General features: G+C 55.3%; 6 protein-coding genes across 6 annotated transcripts; 4 read left to right on the top strand and 2 right to left on the bottom strand.

Moving 5' to 3' along the window:
- Positions 1-618: 618 nt before the first annotated feature.
- Positions 619-2,411, bottom strand: TRAVEDRAFT_166210 (uncharacterized protein; the record flags this gene model as incomplete). The annotated part of the gene is made up of 9 exons (XM_008038932.1): positions 2,378-2,411; positions 2,200-2,274; positions 2,058-2,144; positions 1,935-2,005; positions 1,747-1,863; positions 1,625-1,688; positions 1,501-1,568; positions 1,356-1,443; positions 619-1,302 (listed from the first exon to the last, which is right to left on the bottom strand). The coding sequence occupies exons 3-9, from the start codon at positions 2,139-2,141 to the stop codon at positions 619-621; spliced, it is 1,176 nt and encodes a 391-aa protein (XP_008037123.1). The 5' UTR covers positions 2,142-2,144; positions 2,200-2,274; positions 2,378-2,411.
- Positions 2,412-3,293: 882 nt separating this feature from the next.
- TRAVEDRAFT_71236 (uncharacterized protein) lies at positions 3,294-7,541 on the top strand (the record flags this gene model as incomplete). Its single annotated transcript, XM_008038933.1, has 6 exons — positions 3,294-4,229; positions 4,291-4,503; positions 4,833-5,235; positions 6,354-6,910; positions 6,953-7,099; positions 7,185-7,541. The coding sequence occupies 6 exons, from the start codon at positions 3,294-3,296 to the stop codon at positions 7,539-7,541; spliced, it is 2,613 nt and encodes an 870-aa protein (XP_008037124.1).
- A 110-nt stretch (positions 7,542-7,651) lies between these two features.
- Positions 7,652-8,528, bottom strand: TRAVEDRAFT_46299 (uncharacterized protein; the record flags this gene model as incomplete). Its single annotated transcript, XM_008038216.1, has 3 exons — positions 7,652-7,807; positions 7,865-7,990; positions 8,058-8,528. 3 exons carry the CDS (start codon positions 8,526-8,528, stop codon positions 7,652-7,654), a joined length of 753 nt encoding a protein of 250 aa, XP_008036407.1.
- Positions 8,529-10,587: 2,059 nt separating this feature from the next.
- TRAVEDRAFT_120490 (cytochrome P450) lies at positions 10,588-12,975 on the top strand (the record flags this gene model as incomplete). The annotated part of the gene is made up of 14 exons (XM_008038934.1): positions 10,588-10,720; positions 10,777-10,874; positions 10,923-11,014; positions 11,069-11,112; positions 11,180-11,277; positions 11,346-11,524; positions 11,580-11,830; positions 11,889-11,955; positions 12,011-12,211; positions 12,267-12,296; positions 12,349-12,582; positions 12,639-12,671; positions 12,734-12,762; positions 12,827-12,975. The coding sequence occupies 14 exons, from the start codon at positions 10,588-10,590 to the stop codon at positions 12,973-12,975; spliced, it is 1,638 nt and encodes a 545-aa protein (XP_008037125.1).
- Positions 12,976-16,249: 3,274 nt separating this feature from the next.
- On the top strand, positions 16,250-17,922 carry TRAVEDRAFT_119621 (RNI-like protein; the record flags this gene model as incomplete). Its single annotated transcript, XM_008038935.1, has 6 exons — positions 16,250-16,327; positions 16,387-16,572; positions 16,622-16,719; positions 16,774-16,841; positions 16,891-17,801; positions 17,878-17,922. 6 exons carry the CDS (start codon positions 16,250-16,252, stop codon positions 17,920-17,922), a joined length of 1,386 nt encoding a protein of 461 aa, XP_008037126.1.
- Positions 17,923-18,229: 307 nt separating this feature from the next.
- On the top strand, positions 18,230-19,213 carry TRAVEDRAFT_46302 (uncharacterized protein; the record flags this gene model as incomplete). The annotated part of the gene is made up of 1 exon (XM_008038217.1): positions 18,230-19,213. One exon carries the CDS (start codon positions 18,230-18,232, stop codon positions 19,211-19,213), a length of 984 nt encoding a protein of 327 aa, XP_008036408.1.
- Between the last annotated feature and the right edge of the window lie 91 nt (positions 19,214-19,304).

The following is a 19,304-nucleotide window of genomic DNA, read 5'->3' on the forward strand; positions in this document are numbered from 1 at the left end:
TGCTACCGACGTGCGGGTACGATCGAGTCTGCGACGTTCGCTCACTCTGCTCACTCCTCCACCTTATCCTTAACTCCGAAGAAAAGGCACTTGGCGGTACCACCGGCATCGCTACTCGCCGCTATGTTGAGTCGGATTCTCACAGGTCTTCCGGGAGCTGCAGGCAGATGAGCACGCCAAGTTCAACCGTCGCATGAGGCCGTCATGGACTTCATCTTGGCAATAATCTTGGGTACCCTGGAGGACAGTTTGGTCATCACCTCCTCGGACCGATATTTTTGACATCCTCTTAGAACTTACTTACGTCATCGGGCACCGTAGTAGTTGACAGTCTCGCACTGGGATCCGAAGGCTAGGGTCAAGTGTCTGTGGAGAAGGGGAGGGTTGATTGCGACAAAGCACGCTGAGCGTGGTGTGCAGCCTCCAGGACGATCTAGACGGAGTGAATCCTCAGACCTCAGACCTCATCAGACTCAGTTAACATTTGTCTCTCTTTGGCTGCAACACCATCAAAAAATCCTTGTCAGAGGTTCGGCGTGTATAAAAGCATCTGGGGAAGGGCTTACATATCACTACAGGGCGTATGTTATTTGTGGTAGGTTGTGTATCTAAGCACGCCTAACGGCATACGTCACGATGTCCACGTCGTCCGTGCGCCTGTGTCCGGGAAAGTGAGCTACGTTGAACGTGTGTCGTGGAGCAACGTACCGAATGGCATGCTTTCTTGCAGTAGTATCTCTGCCTACACCCCGTGCAAATCTTAAGGTCATGCGGGTTTCCACACCACGCACACGTCGTATTCTTGGGGTTGTCTACCCGCCTGTTCGCTACCCCTTCTTCGATGAATGCGCCCTTTGTGTTCGCTCTCGTGTGCCGGACCTTCGTGCCCTTCTTCAGGTCGTTGGGGTGTATCCCTAGACGCATCGCCTGATGCTCCTTGCGTACAAGGTCCCGGCCCTTGGTCTTACCAAGCGGATGCACGGCCGTCTTGCTTCCCCACGACAGACTAGCCTTACTATCGAGCGCCGCACGCACCGCCGCGCGAGTCCCCGGGAAGTCGAAATGGTCGAAGTCGTAATCTGCAGGGCGCGCTGGTCGAGGCTTGCCCGCGTGGTTCGTGGCCGTGAATATGCGGTTGACGGCTTTAATCTTTCCGCTCAAACACGCGGCCGCGGAGCGAAGGAAATGGGCCCAGCAGATGTTGCCGAAGTGCTCCGCGCCGTCCTCGGGCAGGGCACCGCCAGCGCCGCTGATCAGCTCGAACGCGTTGGTGCTGTCGACGGCGGGAATGACCTCTTCGAGCTGTACAAGATGCATGAGCGCATGTTAAGCCAGGCATTCAGGACCTGTCGTACCTTGATGTCCACCCACCAGTTGTCGCCAAGGTCATAGTGGTAGCCCATCACGTCTCCAGCGTGTTGGAGGATGTGCGAGATGCGGTACCTAGAACAAGATGCATAAGCACACAGCCCAGCAGTCGCCGGCAAGAATAAGACGCACTCCTCCTCGGGAATGAATGCCCGTCCGGATTTATTGAGGTGCGTCCGCATATCGACAGTGTTGCAGTTCTAAAATGAAAGATTAGGGCACGTCCAAAGGCAGCAGATGCTTGTCGCATTCGTACCCTTGGACCGAAGAGCGCACCATCCTTGAAGTCGGTGAAAAGGTGGGCGTGCGAGTTTCGGACCCTAGGTTCAAGGATGAGGGATCTGTCGCCTATACGGATGCGCGTGGGACGGCACTCACCAACCAAATAGGGGAGTTATGATCTTGTCGGCGAACACTGCTAGTGGAAGACCACCCGAGACTCGCACGCGGCGCCAGTAGCGGTCGCCACCGCGATTTCCCGGAACTGGAATGTACCTGAGTGTATTCAAGATAAGTAAGCAGAAGGATACCTGAGGAATATGCAGCGACGGTATGCAACGACTCACGGGAGTGACAGGTACATAATGTAGTCGCTTCGTGGAAGCGTGCCAAGGTCGAGCGCCTTCAGGGCTGCAACCTGTCGAGTGATTAGAACACAATGATCCACAGACAAAGCATTCGTCTACTACCTTACGCGCAATGAGGACGTCAATGAATTGTAGTTCCGGGAGCTTCAATTCGCCCCCGGCCTGGTCGTAGATGTCTGTCTCCATGAGCTGTGGCATCAGGAATGAGTTACAGCGCTCTGTGCGGAGTATAATCCCAGATTACCGTTCGTTTAGTCTCGCGCACTGGGTCAACAATCGGGTAGCCTTCTGCGTGCGGCCTTTGAGCTAACGTGAAGGCCTGCCAAGCATGACTGGTGAGCGCTCTGCAGATCATCATATCGCAAGATGCGATGCGAATTGGTTCGCGAAGACAGCCGCTCCATGAATGAAGGGCTACATACCTTGTATAGACCCCACGCTTCTACGTAGTTGTTGCGCCCGCGTCGTGCCGTAAACGTCCGAGGATCTGTCACGACACAGGAAGATCAGCCAAATCGTGATTTATTACCGCAGCGGATGCTCACCTTCCCAGAATATCTCATCTAAATCGTCTGCACCATCCAAGATGTGGAAGTGCACGAACTTGGGCATCTTGAGCTCTCCCGTTGGTGTTCTGCGACGGGGATCCCAGAGCTGGGCTTCGCTCATCTGCGCGCGCAGAAAGAGCGTAGCTTCGAATTCCTCCACTATCCTGGCTTGTTGTTCCATTGCGGAACGTTCAGTCGAGGCCCGTAGTCCCGACATATGTGGCAGCTGCAGAAAATGACTCGGACAACGAAGTCCCCGAGAGCGAGCACATATTTAAGTAGGCGCCCTCAATGATCCATATTCTCACGGTCCGTCGTCCACTTCCGGTCGAAACCTGTTTAACCACTATTTAACCTCAAGCGACCTCGAAGACGGGCTCCCCCATCATCTCCTAGTGCTCGCCTCTTCTCTAGAAATCCTAGATGAAACACTGAGGTATGTACGTATGGGAGCGGCTACCGTCTATTGGGCGACCGACGCGAATTGAGAACTTATCTTTTCTTGTGTGTGATAGTACCAGTCATTTCTAGCCTGCTCGATCCCAATTGTCGTCCAATGTCGGGAGAAAACAACACAATATCTTCTCTGGAATGCCTCCCTACCGAGCTCCTACTCCTTGTAGCGGAATACCTCGAGAATGTCGCCGATCTGGCATCTCTCCTGTTGGTCAACACATCCCTCAATATAGCACTCACACCACACCTCTACTCAGCGATAGAACTAAGACACCAGCGACCAACCATAAATTGCCTCGACACCCTATCTACTCAGGCTACATCGGCTACGTTTATGCCAGGACGAGACCTCGCAAGTCTTGTGCTGTCCCTTCATATCGCGGGGTTTGACATCCTCAACCTCAGAAGAAATGAGTTCGGAGAACTGCAAGACGGTCTGGAGCACGCCCTTCCACGTCTGGCCAACATCCGAAAGTTTACCTTCAAGGTCTTGGAGACGCTCAGATGTCGCGTCCTCGTCAATCTCTTGGCATCCTGGGAGTCGCTTTCCTCTGTCGACGTTGAAGTCACGGATGAAGACACAGTGCCGGACGCAAGTCCTCGCGCTCCCGCCGTACCCCACCTCACCAGTCTTAGCATTCGTAATCTCCCATCGACTTACGATGACTACCTGCAGCAGCTGGCGGCTTCCTGCTGCAATGGCCTTCTCAAAATGTCACTCGCCGAGTCGGATGCGGACACAGTGAGACACGTACTCGGATCCACCGTTTTTGCTTCCCTACAGGACCTCGAACTAGAGGCCGCCGCATTCTTCCACCCCGATTTCCCCCATGGCGCATTCCCCCGTTTGCGAGCCCTCATTTTATCCTACGACTCCGAATCACCGTGGGACGACGACTCGGCACTACCCTCGTGGAGAGAACCCATTCCCTACACCGCGTACCCCCAACTCGAGAGTCTGGCCTGCAATGTGGAAGACCTTCCCCTCATGATACCCAAACAAGCCGAGGTCGGCGATCGAATTCCGGTGCACACCATCCGACTCAACGGAGCGACATATGAACGGAACGGGGGCGCGTTCTCGCACATCTCGCCGGAGTGGGACGAGGTCGTCGAATCCTTATTTCATCTGCGCTACTCTGGGGTACCCATTCGGCATCTGAGCTTCCACGTCTACCGCATTACGGTTACGCAGCTTGAGGAGGTTCTGCCTTCCTTAAAGGACCTCGAGAGCCTCCTGATCTCAAGCGTCCACGACCCCAACCTGCAGGTGCGTCTGAGGCTGTCCGAACATCCCTATGGCGCTGAGAGCTCATATCAACACTTCCCAGGCTAGTTACCCGGTCGAGATCCTCTCCCGGATGCTCTCCAGAATGCCAAAATTGCACAGCTTTCTCCTCTCCGACGCGCCCTTGAAGCGCGAACACCATGCGTACAATTTCAACCTCGCACGGGCGCAGACGCGACAGCGGGAGATCGTGCATGAATGGGCCAAGTTTGCCGGCTCGCTTCGGAGGATAGCGTTTACGACGGAGATGGAATGGGTTCGCTGCGGAAGGGAATGGGTCCCAGTGTACGACTGATGACGTTCAGGTTAGCGGATTAGAGCCGGTTCGGACTTCGAAAGAAAATGAAGAGCGAACGAGAGGTGAGCGGGCGAGTGCATGGGACTGCATCTAGACGCATCTGATGTTCCCACGTTTGATTAGCCCATCCATTGTGAGAGAGCGTCCGGATGATCTTGTCCCTTCTTGTACTTGAACCGCCACGAACTCCATATATAAGTGCATCGCATTTCGTATATAGAGATCTCGTAAGTTGTGAGAGGTTACACACAATCCTGTACAACACAACTGATATTCACAAGCGACAGATCATCATGCCCCGGGATCTACCACCAGAACTTCTCCTCGCGATAGGCCGCGTCACAAGGACCGCCGATCTCCCGTCTTTACTCCGGATCAGCACTTTTTACAACCACTTCTTCACCGGCACGCTGCTCTACTCCTCGATCGAGCTGAGAGACTTCAGATCTACACGAAGATGTCTTCGCACCCTCTGCAAGGCTCCGGCAGACTGCGCTTTCGGGCGCGACCTCGCCGGCCTTGTTCGCTCGTTCCACACCGCCGAATTCCCATATAATCGCATCCGCATGACGTCGCTCCAGGCGCTGCAGGGCATGTTTTCCCGTGTCCTTCCGCGCCTTATTAACGTTCAGGTGTTCTCCACACAACTTGTTCGACTGCTACCGCTCTGCGCACTGATGGACTTGCTTCGTACGTGTCCAGGAACGCTAAAATCGCTGGATGTCAGCTGTTCGGGGACCCATTAGGCTCGTCCCCATCCGTTTCGGCGTCAACAAGTTGAGGGTACCGAAACGGCTGGGCTGACTGGTCGCCCTTTTGCCAGGGCAAACTGGCGCCCGCCGTGGGAACGAACACTTAGCCAAATCTCTCATGTCGCTCTCGCAGTATTCTCATGTCCTGGGCTCTTTGTCAGTGTTCCGCTCTCTGAATCGTGCCAGTAGGTGTCGAGCATGTCTGAATAGATCATATCTAACTTTCTGTCTCTCCAGGACGCCCGTATTGCGCCTAAAACACGGATATCAGCCCTTGTGAAGGACCTTTTGGCGTTCTTCCGCCCGCTCACAGAGGAATCGCCCCTACTGGGCCCGATTTAAGATATCATTGCTCCGAGGAGAGGTCATAGTACCTCTTGAATGCACGCATATCTTTCGTCAGCTTCTAGGTGAGTGCTGGTCGTGGTTTTTTGGGGCTTTTCACCGGCGAGACGGCGGTAAAGGTCTCGATACGGACCTAACTGCTGTCTCCACGGTAGAAAACACTCGTACTGATGATTTTACGAATACAGGTACCAGCACCAGCTGCTTTGGAGCGTGTATAAGCGGCTACTCGTATGCAATGGAGAGGTAAGCCCCGGCTTATGCCTATCATTCTGCGCTATATGCAGCTCACACGTCTAAACTCGAACACAGGACCGCTAAAAGCTGCACTAGGCGACTGATTGGCCAGTCTGCTCGACGCGGCTCTGCCCAAACCCATCTGGGGGCAGGTCATATCGCCCTTTTAGCGATTTATACCTCATCATGTTGTATGGAGCCCATTTTGAACCCATTTCCTGGCTCGCATGTGTATTTATTGTCGTTCAGTACAAATTTTATGAGCATTGCGTCGGAATTGACTTCTGCAAGACGGATTTTGGTGGGAACGAGTAGTCGATTTCTGCTAAGTATGCGTTCCCACGGTGGGCGCCAGTTTGCCCTGGCAAAAGGGCGACCAGTCAGCCCAGTCCGCTCGCAAGCTCGCGCCTCCTCCCTGCCCCCTTTTGGAAGGCGCGATCAGATGCTTGCGACCGGACTGGCTGGCGAGTCTAGGGACCCATGAGTATCGCCGCAGCGAAGATGACCTCCAGCTTATAAGCCAAGAGCTTCCCTTTTTCCCACAACTGACGTTGATCAAACTGGTTGGCGTCTACGAGAAACATCCACTCTACATCCAATTCCTCCAACGTCTCTCCCACACCGTCGCCAACCACATACAAACCCTGCACCTCGACATGATCAATAACGAACCCGAGCTGGCCATGCTCTCCGCCAGAGAAACCTTCCCAGCACTCCAAGAGCTCAAGGTCAACGGCAAGACGTTCTTCCTCCCCGAGTTCCCGCATGCAGCCTTTCCTCGGCTCCGTACGCTCATTCTTAGAGGCGAGCGCTTCTTCTGGCAGCTTCCGTCCCCTCTGGATCCAGGTCTGGGCGCGACGCGGTGCATTACACATTACCCGGAGCTCGAGATACTATGCTGTAGCGCGCGTGCAATCCCGTCGCTCTTTCCGCCAGACATCCCGTCCCGCGATCTCCCACATGCTCTGCATACTGTAGAGCTCGACAACCCGGCCTACGTCTTACCGAAACCGTATGAAGACTACGTTCCGGTCGGTGGGGGAGAGGTCAGAGCGGCGCTCACTCTCTTGCAGAGTTCGGCTCTTCCGATCCGCCACCTGCTCTTCTCTGTGGCTTCTCTCGGAAGCGATGTGGAAGAACAGGACTTCGAGGTGTTACCAACGTGCATGGAAAGACTCGAAACCCTTGTCGTCTTCATGGGAGCAGTTTGGTGTACGCAGGTATGCCCCTTTTGTACAATCCGCCTAACTCCTCTACGATGCACGGGGATGCCTGCTGAGCACACCTTATCTGGGCTCGGACTAGGACACGGCCATGCGCGTCATCTCACGCATGATCGCCCGCATGTCTCATTTGCACTCTCTCGCATTTGCAAACCTGCCGCCCAAGAATCGCATCCCGGTAGCTCGCCCCGACATCGCGCAAGTCCACACGAGCCAAAGCCGCCTTGTGCACGAATGGGGCCGATATGGATCTCCGCTGTGTAGCGTCTCCTTGACTGTAGGAACGGAGTGGGTGCGTCACGGTGCAGAGTGGGTCTTGCTGGAACACCCACAGGAGTGCACAATGCTTGGTAACGACAGAACTGTAGGCTATGAGGATGATTCGGAGGACGAGCCGGGAAATAATGAAGGCAGGGCATCGGCGCGGGATCGGCTATGAGTGAGTGCCCCCCATGCAGATCATGCGGATCCATAACTATGGCGAGCTGAATTTACTCCTACAGGTACGCATTCAAACGAGAGCGGATATACATAGCATGGACATAACAGTTATGGGGTGTCGGGATAATCCTTGACGTATCTCAGGTCTGCCGCGTACACGTCATTCTCCACGCGCTCAAGTTCAACTAGCCACACTCGGTGGAGCGCGTCTGGACGCAGAAGCCAGTCGTAGTCTGCGAGCCCGGCAAACTTTACTCTGTTCTTCTGCGAGTGTATAAGGTCAGCCAAATATCATAGTTCAAAGATGTACCGCGTACGTACCTCAAAGAACTTGCAGAACGACTGTGCAGCCAGCATCCCCATCCGGAGCCTCGTCGTCGATTCGTCTACCATCACAGACTCTTCGAACGTGAAGCGATCGAGCCTCCCATCGCGCGGGCACGGCCACTAGAAGGCAACAGTCAGAACATCACTCAGTACGAAGGTTCCCATGGACGATTCCTGGGGCGCTCACCTGGATGCGAATCCGTATGTTCCTCGTCCCGAGTAACGGCATGACCGTGTCGAGCGGCGACTGCATATGGTAGAGGAGCTCCGACTCGGACACCGTGGCGAGCGCGTACACCGGCATCCCATACCCCGCTATGTACGCCGCGGCGGCGCCTCCTTGAATTGTGAAGGTGATCCGTCGCCCGCGCGAGGCCATACCAGAACGCGTGCGAGCGACGTGCGCGTATGTGGGCCGGTCCTCTCTCGGGCCGTCGCGTGGTACGCTCTTGAGAGCTTGAAGCTGCTCGTTGGTTATGTTGAGGGCGCCGTAGATGGTTGAGAAGCGCATGATGCCGGTTGCCCAGGTCGGCGAGAAGGTGTCGGCCACCACTGGTCGCAGGACGGGTAGGCGAGTCTTCGAAGGCTGAGCGCGTTTCTTGCGCGATGTTGCATTTGGACGCTGCTGAACGGCTTTGGTCAAAGTTTGAGTGGTCATGGCTGACGGGAGGGGTAGGAGAGGTAAGGTGAAGGAACAAGGCGAGTAAGGAGATTCGGAGAGGGTGTTGATCTCTAAATGGACAAGGACGCGCTTTGATGTTGTTAGCGGCACGTTCCGTGACCTTGGACAATGGGCGGGCCACAGTGGCTAGTTGGTCCAAGCCACTCATGCACAATCAGCCTATCACAAGCGAGCGCTTCTTAACAAAGGAAACAAACTACACGTTGCGATGCGAGTCAACGTATGGTAGATCGCAATCTGCTAGAGCCATCGTATAGCCGTAGATAAATTATTGACTACTGTGTCAGGACAGGCCGCCGGGGTATGCCGCGCGGCGCTAGCTGGGGTCGCCTCGGCGGCGGCATGTATAGTAGATATTCGTACGGAGCGAGAGATCCAGCAGTGATACACGCGCGGTTGTACTTACTAAAATACCTGTTTGCGGAAATCGTGTAAGACGTCTGGAGGAGGACTGTTGAGCCGCACAGTCGATGCGATAGACGAGTAGAGACGAAGCGGAGAAGAGAATTCGGTAAGTGTACGTGAGTTGTACCAGTAGCTCAAAGAAGGAGGGAGGAACCTAGACCCATTCAAAGGCGGGATCTCTCCTCTAAGTACTAAAACTCATCACCAATGTCTTCGATGGAGGGGAGGACTCGAGCTGCGAGGACTCGGATGCTGAAGCTGCCAGGTCGAGAGGGATTTCTGCAGCCATTGAGCGGTAACCGCGTTTCCTGATGTCGCTACAGGTGGGTGGGGCGTTCTTCAACCAACCAGGATAGTAGTAACACCCTGCGTAAGCCTAACGGGCATTGTCGCAAGCCCGGGGATGGATGTCGTGGTGGTTGCTGGGAGGGTTCGGTGTTGAACGAACTTCGCGTGCCCAAAAAGGGCACTGCACCGATCGGGCCGACGCCCGATGGCCACCTGGGCTCAGGCCCTCCAGTCGACGGCGTCGCCGCGCCAGCGCTGCTCCCACTGTATTCCTCCTCCGACGTCGGTCGACCTACCAGTGCTGGCTTGCGATACATTTCAGCGCGCACTAGTACTAGTCATCTGCGAACATATCACAGATGCCCCTTCTCTGGCTGTCTCCGTCCAGTGCCTCAGCGCTTTATTCGGAAATTCGATACTTACGGAAGGTGCTGATATCGTCAGGGTCCTTTTCGGTTCAAGCCAGTGTGCATGTGCGCACCAGGCCGGATCAACCGCAGGCTCGATATTTTGCTTGAACGACTGACAAAACACACAAGCACAGTGAACCTCCGGAGCACGCGCACGCAATCAGAGCTATACATGGTGGCTCGCACCAGCGTGAGTGATTTCACACGCATGTCGTACGGTGTTAGCTCAAACGCTGATTCATAGCAGTAGCCTGGCCCAAATAAAGTTGCGGAGTAATGCAGATCTCAAACGTCTGCGTCGCTCTACCCAATGGTCTTCAGAGTCCACACCGACGGAGACGGTTGCGTATTGGTATGCAGCGTAAACCGCTTACGCTCTACCTTCTCGCTTATCCCTAGTTCTCAACTGCGCGAGAGCGACCCGGTGATACCTATGGGCTGTCAATTAACATGCGCGACCGCAGAGAGCTAGTAGGCGTCATGTGGATAGCGATGAAATCAAGTCATCGCATCGACATACCGCAAATCGAGGCCAGAGCGCATTCCCGAAACTACCCGGTTTGAAGTAAAGAACGATATTTTCGAATGGGGTGTGCTACTCTGCTTCTCTTCAAGAGGGTTTTGGAGAGGCTGACGTCATTCTAGCATGCTGCGACCTGTTGGTATACAGTACTGGCCATCGCCGAACCATACAGACTTCAGATAAGTCAGCGCTAAGTGAAATATCGACGTTTTCGCATCAGCGATATTCCTAATCTTATGGCCGCGCCGCTCGGAGGTGTGTAAGGTTCCATTAGGGATATTAGGTGGACATCGACGCTCTATCCACCTGACGCCTGGCGCCTTGTATGCTGCCAGTATAAGGACCTCGAGCTTCTCGTGACGGCTACGCAATCGTTTCCCCTCACAACTCCCAGCAGCGTTTCTAAACTATGCTGGGAACTATCGCTCAAGCTGTAGCGCTCTCCGGCGTGCTCTGGTTCTTGTGGAAGTATTGCAAGCAAGTCGTTCTCCCATCGCCTCTTGACAACATCCCTGGCCCTCCGCGCGATTCGTTCCTCTATGGTGAGTTTCTCTGTGGTATACTTGCGACGATGTTCATTTATGCTCCCAATCTATAGGCAACTTGAAGCAGATTCTTCATCGCCATGCCTGGCCAGTGTACGACGCTCTTACCGAGGCCTACCCTGGTGTGCTGCGGCTGGCGGGACCCCTCGGGGTAAGTCCCTCCCATTCTTGCAGGTCCATAAGCTGACTTTGCGTGTAGCATCGTATCCTCTACGTCTTCGACCCTATTGCGCTACACAGCGTGATCGTCAAAGACCAGTATGTTTTCGAAGAATCCCGGTTTTTCATCAAGTGCGTACTACAGCCTTTTTGAGTAGCAAAAGCCGACTCATAACACGGATCTAGAACAAGTGAGGTCACCCTTGGACCTGGGCTGCTTGCAACACTGGGTGAGTACCAGGGGCGCTCTACGTCCATTGGCATAACTATGGCTGACGTGACGCCGAAAATACCCAGGAGACCACCACAGGAAGCAGCGGAAGCTCCTGAACCCTATCTTCTCCATCGCCCATATGCGGCACATGCTTCCCACTTTCTACGACATTTCACACAAGGTGCGTTCTACCTCCGGCACACTCCTGACAGAATGCTGTATCTGACAGCGCTTCCATACGACGCGCAGCTCCAGCAAGGTATCGAAGGCCGAGTGTCCGGACGTAATGGCCCAGTCGAGGTCGACATTCTCTCTTGGATGGGCCGCGTCGCGCTGGAGCTCATCGGGCAGTCTGGACTTGGCTATTCGTTTGACCCGCTCGTCGCAGATTCCGCCGACGAGTTGGGTCTCGCGGTGAAGAGCTTTCAGTACATCATTCTCCGCCGTCTTGATATTCTAGTACTAACAGCAGCTTATACGCAGGCCTTTGATGATGCAGTTGAACATCCTCCGGCGCGTCTTACCTTACTTGCCGGATGTCGGGTCTCCCTGGCTGCGCCGGAAGATCGTCGAGATGATTCCGAACAGGAACATGCAGCAGCTGAAGAAGAACGTCGACCTCATGCACGAACGCGCGGTTGCCATTTGCGAAGAGAAGAAAGGGCTACTGGCACAGGGCGACGAAGCCTTCAAGGACAAGGTGGGAGAAGGAAAGGACCTGATGAGCATTTTGCGTAAGTGTCTGCCGTAGTTCCCGTGAATCGACTCGCTCAATGCTATTGCAACGTCCAGTGCGCGCAAATATGGCGGCTTCCGATGAGGACAAATTACCGGATGAAGAGATCGTCGGACAGGTTTCGTGCGTATTCATATCATCATCCCTGTCATCTGGATCTGAACATAGAGTTTCTCAGAACGTTTGTCGTCGCTGCCATGGATACGACATCCAACGCGCTATCCATGACATTCTCGCTTCTCGCGGAACATCCGGAGGTACAGGAAAAGCTTCGTAAAGAGATCATGGAGGCGTCGAACGGAGGGCTCGAAGACATCGACTACGATACTCTGGTGTCTCTGCCCTATCTGGATGCGGTCTGCCGCGAGACTTTGCGCATGTAAGTCTCTGCCCCTTCCACTATTCTGGACATTGACACCGACATATAATCTTAGGCATCCCCCGATAACATCCGTCTTTCGCGAGTACGCCTCCTGCTACCTCGGCGTCCCGTCTTGTTGTGCTGACAAAATGTAGGACTCGGAAGGATGCCGTACTCCCGCTGTCGCAACCCATCACTGGAGTCGACGGTTCGCAGGTCAGCGAGGTCCTCGTACCCAAGGACACCACCGTGATCGTCGGCATCTACTCGTCGAACCGCAACAAGGCTATCTGGGGCGAGGACGCGTTCGAGTGGAAGCCCGAGCGCTGGCTCAACGGCCTGCCCGACACAGTTGCCGATGCGAAGATCCCGGGGGTCTACTCTAACCTGTACGTATATCTTCGTACGTCGCTCATGAGCTTCCCTGTTGAACAGCCGTGTGCAGGATGACGTTCCTTGGCGGCGGCCGCGCGTGCATGTCAGTCCTTTTCCCCTCGTGCTTGAGAATATGCGGGTAGCTGATGCTGTCTGTCCCTGCAGCGGCTTCAAGTTCTCGCAGCTCGAGATGAGTAAGTCGATACGAGAGCTTTCGCGTACTTTTATTACTCACACTTGCATTCATCGTCACTTCAGAGGTTGTTCTGTGCTTGATGCTCCTCAAGTTCAGGTTCGAGCCCTCGGGAAAGCAGATCAAGTGGAATATCGCCGGGATCCGGTTTCCGAGTGTCGGAGATTCGACGAAGCCGTCGCTTCCGTTGAAGCTGAGCATGTACAAGGAGTGACCACATGCGATTGGAGATGTGCTGACCAAACTGATACGTTCCGATGGACTTCGATCGCGAGCTTCGAGTGCCTCCAAGTATGTAACCAGTTGTTTCCCATGAACATATCAAGCCGCTTCGAGCGGTCTCTATGTGAGAACCCACACCGCCTGCGAAATCACCTGCAACTCGCTCTGTTGACGTCGGCTCTGGTTTAAACCAAAAGGTGACATGGCGGCAGTCCGTTGCTACTGCTCTCGGCCGTGATTCTCTTCCCAGTCCCTCTCTACGCTAAGCAGTATACGGAGTCGCAATTGCTGGCGACGAGTCCGTAGCTCGAGTACTATGGTCCATCACTCTGGGTGTTGAACCGTTCAAACGTTCAAAGTACACACTCTCACTCAAGGCGAGGCACGTCGGAAGTCCGTGCCGACTTAGCGCCGACTCCGATTCGATTCTCGCGATAGGCCCCGCGCAACGCGTACGCTCTCTCTTTCCCAAACCACCGCCAGATCACTCAGCCAGTTCGACCCGTCATTTGGTGCGTTTATCTCATTCACGGCTACAAAACCCCAATTCATCCGTATACGTCTCTTAGCCCCATACACTGTTCAATATGATCGTCCCCCTCGATGTCATTTTGCATATTTTCGACTTGCTAAGCGGAGACGAATCATCCACTGGCACACTCTATAACTGTGCACTCACGGGACAGGAACTCCACATTTATGCTCGTGCAAGCTTGTACCGTTCGATCACTCTTGCAGAAGAAGTTCCCGCCCTTGCCAAGGCTCGAAAACTCTCCCGGACGCTCAATGCGAACCCCCCACTTGGAGCACTTGTCCGTACCCTGACGCTTTGTCACATTACCCTTGGCGAGGGCAATGCGCTCGGCAGCGGTCGCTCTTCTCGGCCTCGTCTCGCAGGTCTCTTGCCATGGCACCTCCTCTGCGAGCTTCGCGGACTCACCCTCGATTTGGTGCGGTTGAAAACCTGCGATAGCCTCGTCGCCGTAATCAGCATATGCATACTACCGCGCCTAAAGATGCTCAATGTCAGACATTGGTGGCATCGATCACGAATGCGATGGCCCCTCCCCCTTACCTTTACCGAGTCTCCCGACCCAGAACTCGATATCGACCCTCCAGACTCGGCCCGCTTTCCAACGATCAAAGCTATCGCAATCTACTACAAAGCCTGGACCCACCCCACCCTCGTAGAGAGGCTCTTGCAGGACGATGGATGGGCCGCCCGAGCCTTGCAAGTAATTGACCTGGCGTTTGCGTATGGATCGGCATGTACGCTTCTGTGGGTACCCGTCATTCACGCCGCGGCCGCGCAGCTGCGCTCGATAACCATACCGATGCCCGGCCGTGCCGTCACAAACCCGGGTGAACCGCAATGGGCCTTCGCGCTCGCAGAGCAGCATCGTACGTCCCGTCTTCTAGCCGCATCGGGCCATACTCACGGCGGAAACACCAGCGAATTTCCACGCGTACGTGCTCGAAAACGTTGCGCACTGCTCCGCCTTGAGGTTCCTGCACCTCAGGCACGAGCCTGATGAGAACGAGCGTACACCATCTTCGGACGGATTTTTCGAGCGCGTCTGCGAGCTCTTCGAGCTCGTCCCGGAGCCGTTCCCCGCATTCGAGCACCTCAAGCTTACGTTGGTCAACCGCGATCGGCAAATGTGTTCCGTCACGGATGCGCTTTGCACTCGCCTCGCGGGGAGCCTGCTTGACCGACGGCGGTACCCCACCTTCCGTATGTTGACGATTCGCGTGCAGCCACAGACTTGGAACGTCCACCTGGGACTCCCAAGTCGGTGGCAATCTCTATATTCGGATAGCAAAATCGACCTAGGTGACGGGCTGGTGGAAAGCTGTCGTGCTGCATTCTGCCACTTTGACTGGGACCGAGATGTAGTACTGTACCTCCAGGACCAAAGCGGCGGGGGGTTTGGGGTGTGACCGGCCGGACACGACCGTCCAAAGCGGCGCGACCGGCGGTGCCTGTGACCGCCCGGTAGGCAAAGCGGCGCGGGGCCCCGCAGGGCCGCCAAAAACGCCTTTTTGGAGTGTGACCGGCGTCGGCTCGCCGCCGCTGAAGCGGCGGGGGCGACTGTGACGTGGGACACACCCCCTAAAGCGGCGCGGCGGAGGTCGCTGTAACCTGTGACCCGCCGCTTTGGTCCTGGAGGTACAGTACTAGATGTCGACGAGATCAGACATGACTCATGATTTGCGGCGGGTTACTACTAGGATGGCGGCGAGGCGTTGACACTTGATACTTATTTCCGACGCCCCCTGCCGACTTTTCCGGATGATAAACTAAGTTGTATAATAGGAAGCTCTGCCGTCAATCGTTGGTGCGGGCCATCCTCGGCCTCGTGCACGCATAGCAATATTGCGGGCGGTGACTGGAGGCTACGAATAAGTAAAGGGCGGGAGGAAACCGGAAGAGAGGCACGGATGAACTCGGGCGAATCACGAGATCGCGCGTTGTTGTGGTCTATTTGCACTAATGAACCACGTCGCGACGCGTCTTGTCTCTCTCCCCCGCAGTGGCTGCAGCTTTACCGCACACGTATATCTTCTACTCCATCCACTGCCCTGTCCTGCCGTTGCGCCTGAGGACATACGTCCAGAAAGTCAAGACTTCGCCAAATGAGTCGTCGAAACAACAATGTTCGCGGCCCATCGTCCGCCTTGACTGAGTTTTTGCGTGTAAGTTTTCATACGGGCTACGCTTCATCTCATGCAATTGACGCAGGCTTCAGGAATCTGGGATTACACCCACCACAATAGCACGAAGAGCGCAGATACGTCAAGCTAACCAAGTGCAGGCAGCTGCTGGACCGAGCACACAGCCGCAAGAGGAGCAGCAAACGGAGGATGTGGAGATGGAGGACGCCCAGGAAGCGCGGGTACGTACCCTATCCTTTGTAAACGACGAGGTCTTCCGCACGTCCCCACGGCAAGAGAGCCATGTTGGGACTGCTTGTGAAGGCGGAGCAACATCTTCGACTCTAAATGACTATCTTCTGTGGCTGCGATGCGTTCTATGGAGTTCGAGCTCACGATCGTTTTCTTATCAGCCTGCCGAAGGGTATGAATCCGACAACCTTGATGAGCCCGAGGAAGCACCTGTGAAAACCCGGAAGCGCAAGCTCACGAAGGCGGCGGAAGCAAAACTCAAGGCGAAGGAGAAGGAGAAGGCCAAGAAGAAGGCCAAGAAGAACGATGATGACGACTACGAGGACGAAGATGAGGACCCGTATTCCGCTCTATCCAGGATGTGGAAGGACGATTTGCCCAAGCCCCCCGTCGGGAGCTTCGAGAACTGTGTTAGGTGCCAGAAGCAGTTCACCGTGGTACGCTCATATATCGTTCTTCTTTCCATTGCTGCGGCTCGAGCAGAAACATCCTGCAGACGAAGTATACGCTCCCTGCGAACCCTCCTCCAGGCTATCTCTGTCATCCATGCGCCAAGTCATCTGGCAGCGATCCGTTCAAGAAGCCCGCCGCGCCGAAGAAGCGCAAACCTGCGGGTGACAAACGGACTGTCACCAATTTCGACGAGCGTCGACTTCCCAGTCTAGCTGCAGTTTGCATCCAGGTTCGCTACAAGTCTGTTTCCACGTAACCTAATGCTAACGGAGGTATAGGTTATCAGTAAGCACATTGACGACGTCGAAGCCTTGGGCGACATCGGTTCCATGAACATGGACGAAATATCGAAGGCGTTGGCGAAGAATAGGAGCCTGTAAGTGGCGCTAGCGATTTGGATTTGGGTTTTTTCACTGACATCGAATCTCAGAAATGAAGAGAATGCGCCTCTGTTCTACAGCATCGAGAACGAACGGCTGATTATGTACGATGTTACCAGTATGTGTCATCGCTTTCATGTCTTAGTGGCCACCTAACATCTTAACAGAGCTCACACCACCCGCGCTGTGCACTCTTGCGTCCCTGAACCCGAGTTTGCGAAACTTGCGACTGGACTTCTGCGGCCATATGGACGATACCGTGGCCAGCGCGTGGGCTGCCGCCCTGCCAAACCTTAGGAGAGTCGAGCTTCTCGGTCCCTTCCTTGTTCGTGCAAACGGCTGGCAAACATTCTTCCGTGCCCACCCCGATCTTGAGGGCTTCCTCATCACCCAGAGCCCTCGCTTCGACATCGACTGCATGCGTGTCCTCGTGGAAAGCTGCCCGAAACTCCGTGAGCTGCGTCTCAAGGAAGTCGGGAAGCTTTCAGACGAGTTCCTTGTGGAGCTCAAGCCGCTCGGCGGCCAGCTCACGCACCTCGACCTCTCGTACCCCGGTCGCAGCGATGCGCTCAGTGAGTCCGCCCTCATCGAGCTCATGAGCCACGTCGGATCTGCACTGGAACATCTCGACCTCTCCGGACACGCCGCCGTTGGTGACGCTGTGCTGTTCCGCGGACTGAAGCCACATGCGCGCGCGCTTAAGGCTCTCACACTCGCGGACTGCCTCGAGGTTACCGACGCTGGTGTCGCCGAGTTCTTTGAGAGCTGGCAGGGCGGTACCCGGCTCTCGACCCTCAACCTCTCGCGTAACCCCGATCTGAAGGACGCTGCTCTGAAGGCGCTTCTTACGCACTCGGGCGAGGAACTCGTGGAGTTAAATATCAATGGGTGGAAGGATGTATCCGAAGACGCGCTGAAGGGTGTGTCGCAGAAGGCACCGAAGCTGCGCAAGCTGGACGTGGGGTTCTGCAGAGAGGTGGACGACTTCTTCGTCAAGGACGTGCTAGATCGGTGCCCCGACATCAAGGAGATCAAGGTCTGGGCGTGTCAGCGAGTAACGGAGGTCTGTAAGCGAAAGGTGAGTTTCACGTCGTCTATGTACGACCACAGTCTAGTTTATGATCCGTGCGCTGACCGCGCCTGCTTTCTTGCAGAGGGGGGTAAATATCTTGGGGATCGAGATGGCGCCGATTCACTAGCGCTGATGGAATCAACCTCGTGTTAATCGTATGTTTTCCTGCGTGCTCTGCTATCTCGCTTACTGCTTTGTTCTATGGAGTCATCACCGCGAATCTCTTATACTCTTTTTACATGATGGTCGAGTGACAGGATGATTGTTCCCTGCTTCCGGGCTAAGTGAAAGATGCATTGTTCTTGCCTTTATATATCCGCCACAGGGCGTGATCACGTTTAAACCCGTACTGACCATTTAGCTGCTGCTCTTTCTGTATGTGCCACATCTCATATCCCTCAGATATTCCTGCTGATAGTTGCATACTAGCTGCCATGTCATTCGGAAGCGTCGTAACGCTTGAAGAGCTGAAGATCTTACTCAGGGCAGCATCTACAGAGCTCAACGCCACCGGAAGAGACTCGCAACCGTACCGCCCCGATGACTTTACTGTGGCGCGCAGCGTCCGTCTCGTCGAGAAAAACGGATTGCCCCTGATCGTCAAGTATGGTACGCGCGTCAAACCGGTAGAGGCCGATACAACTCTCTTTGTCTCCCGCAACACGTCTGTTCGTGTGCCCGACATTTACGCTATCTTTACTGAGGTCGAGCAACACGAATATGAAGATGTCGAGGGCATCGACACCGCTGATATCGAAGGCCTAGGCTCCGTGGCCGACGAACCGCGGTCTATGACTTACATCGTCGAGGAACGCCTTCCTGGTCGAACACTCAAAGAGGCCTGGCCGGTCATGACCCACTCGGAACGCTTGGCGGTCGCAGTGGATCTCAAGAACATCTTCACGCAGCTCTCCGAGCTCGCTCCCAGGCGTATCTGTCTTGGCCCTCTCTGCGGTCCGTGGCAGAACGAGTTCTTCCGCCCGTTCGAGGACTGTTCTCCATGTGGCGACAACGACGCGCGCACGCTCCGCGACTTCCTCTCGTACTTCCACGGCATCGCCACCTCCGCCGGGTCGCGCGCACACAAATGGCGGTTGGACCACATCGATCTCGGGCGGCACGCGGTGTTCTCGCACGGGGATCTACAGCCCTGCAATATCCTGGTCTCCAGCGACAGGGGCGCGCGCGTGGTGGGCATAATCGACTGGGCCGCGGCAGGCTGGTGGCCGTATTTCTGGAACACGTTCGTGTTGCTGAGCAGCAAGGCGCGCTTCCGGAGCCTGGACGGGTGGGAGAAGATCATGCCGATACTGTGCGAGTGGCTTCCGGAGGAGGCGCGGGAGTTTCAGACGGTGCTGTCCGCGGCGATGGCGGCGCTCGGTGAGGTCGAAGATGAAATGCAGCATACGGAGTACTAAAGATACAGATATGGTTTCCAAGAAGACGTATAGGGAAACCCATTTGCGGCTGCGCTCATTGCAACGATCTCCCCCTCGCTACCCGGCCAGC

Source organism: Trametes versicolor, assembly GCF_000271585.1.
Source record: "Trametes versicolor FP-101664 SS1 unplaced genomic scaffold TRAVEscaffold_4, whole genome shotgun sequence".
NCBI classification, from domain to species: domain Eukaryota; kingdom Fungi; phylum Basidiomycota; class Agaricomycetes; order Polyporales; family Polyporaceae; genus Trametes; species Trametes versicolor.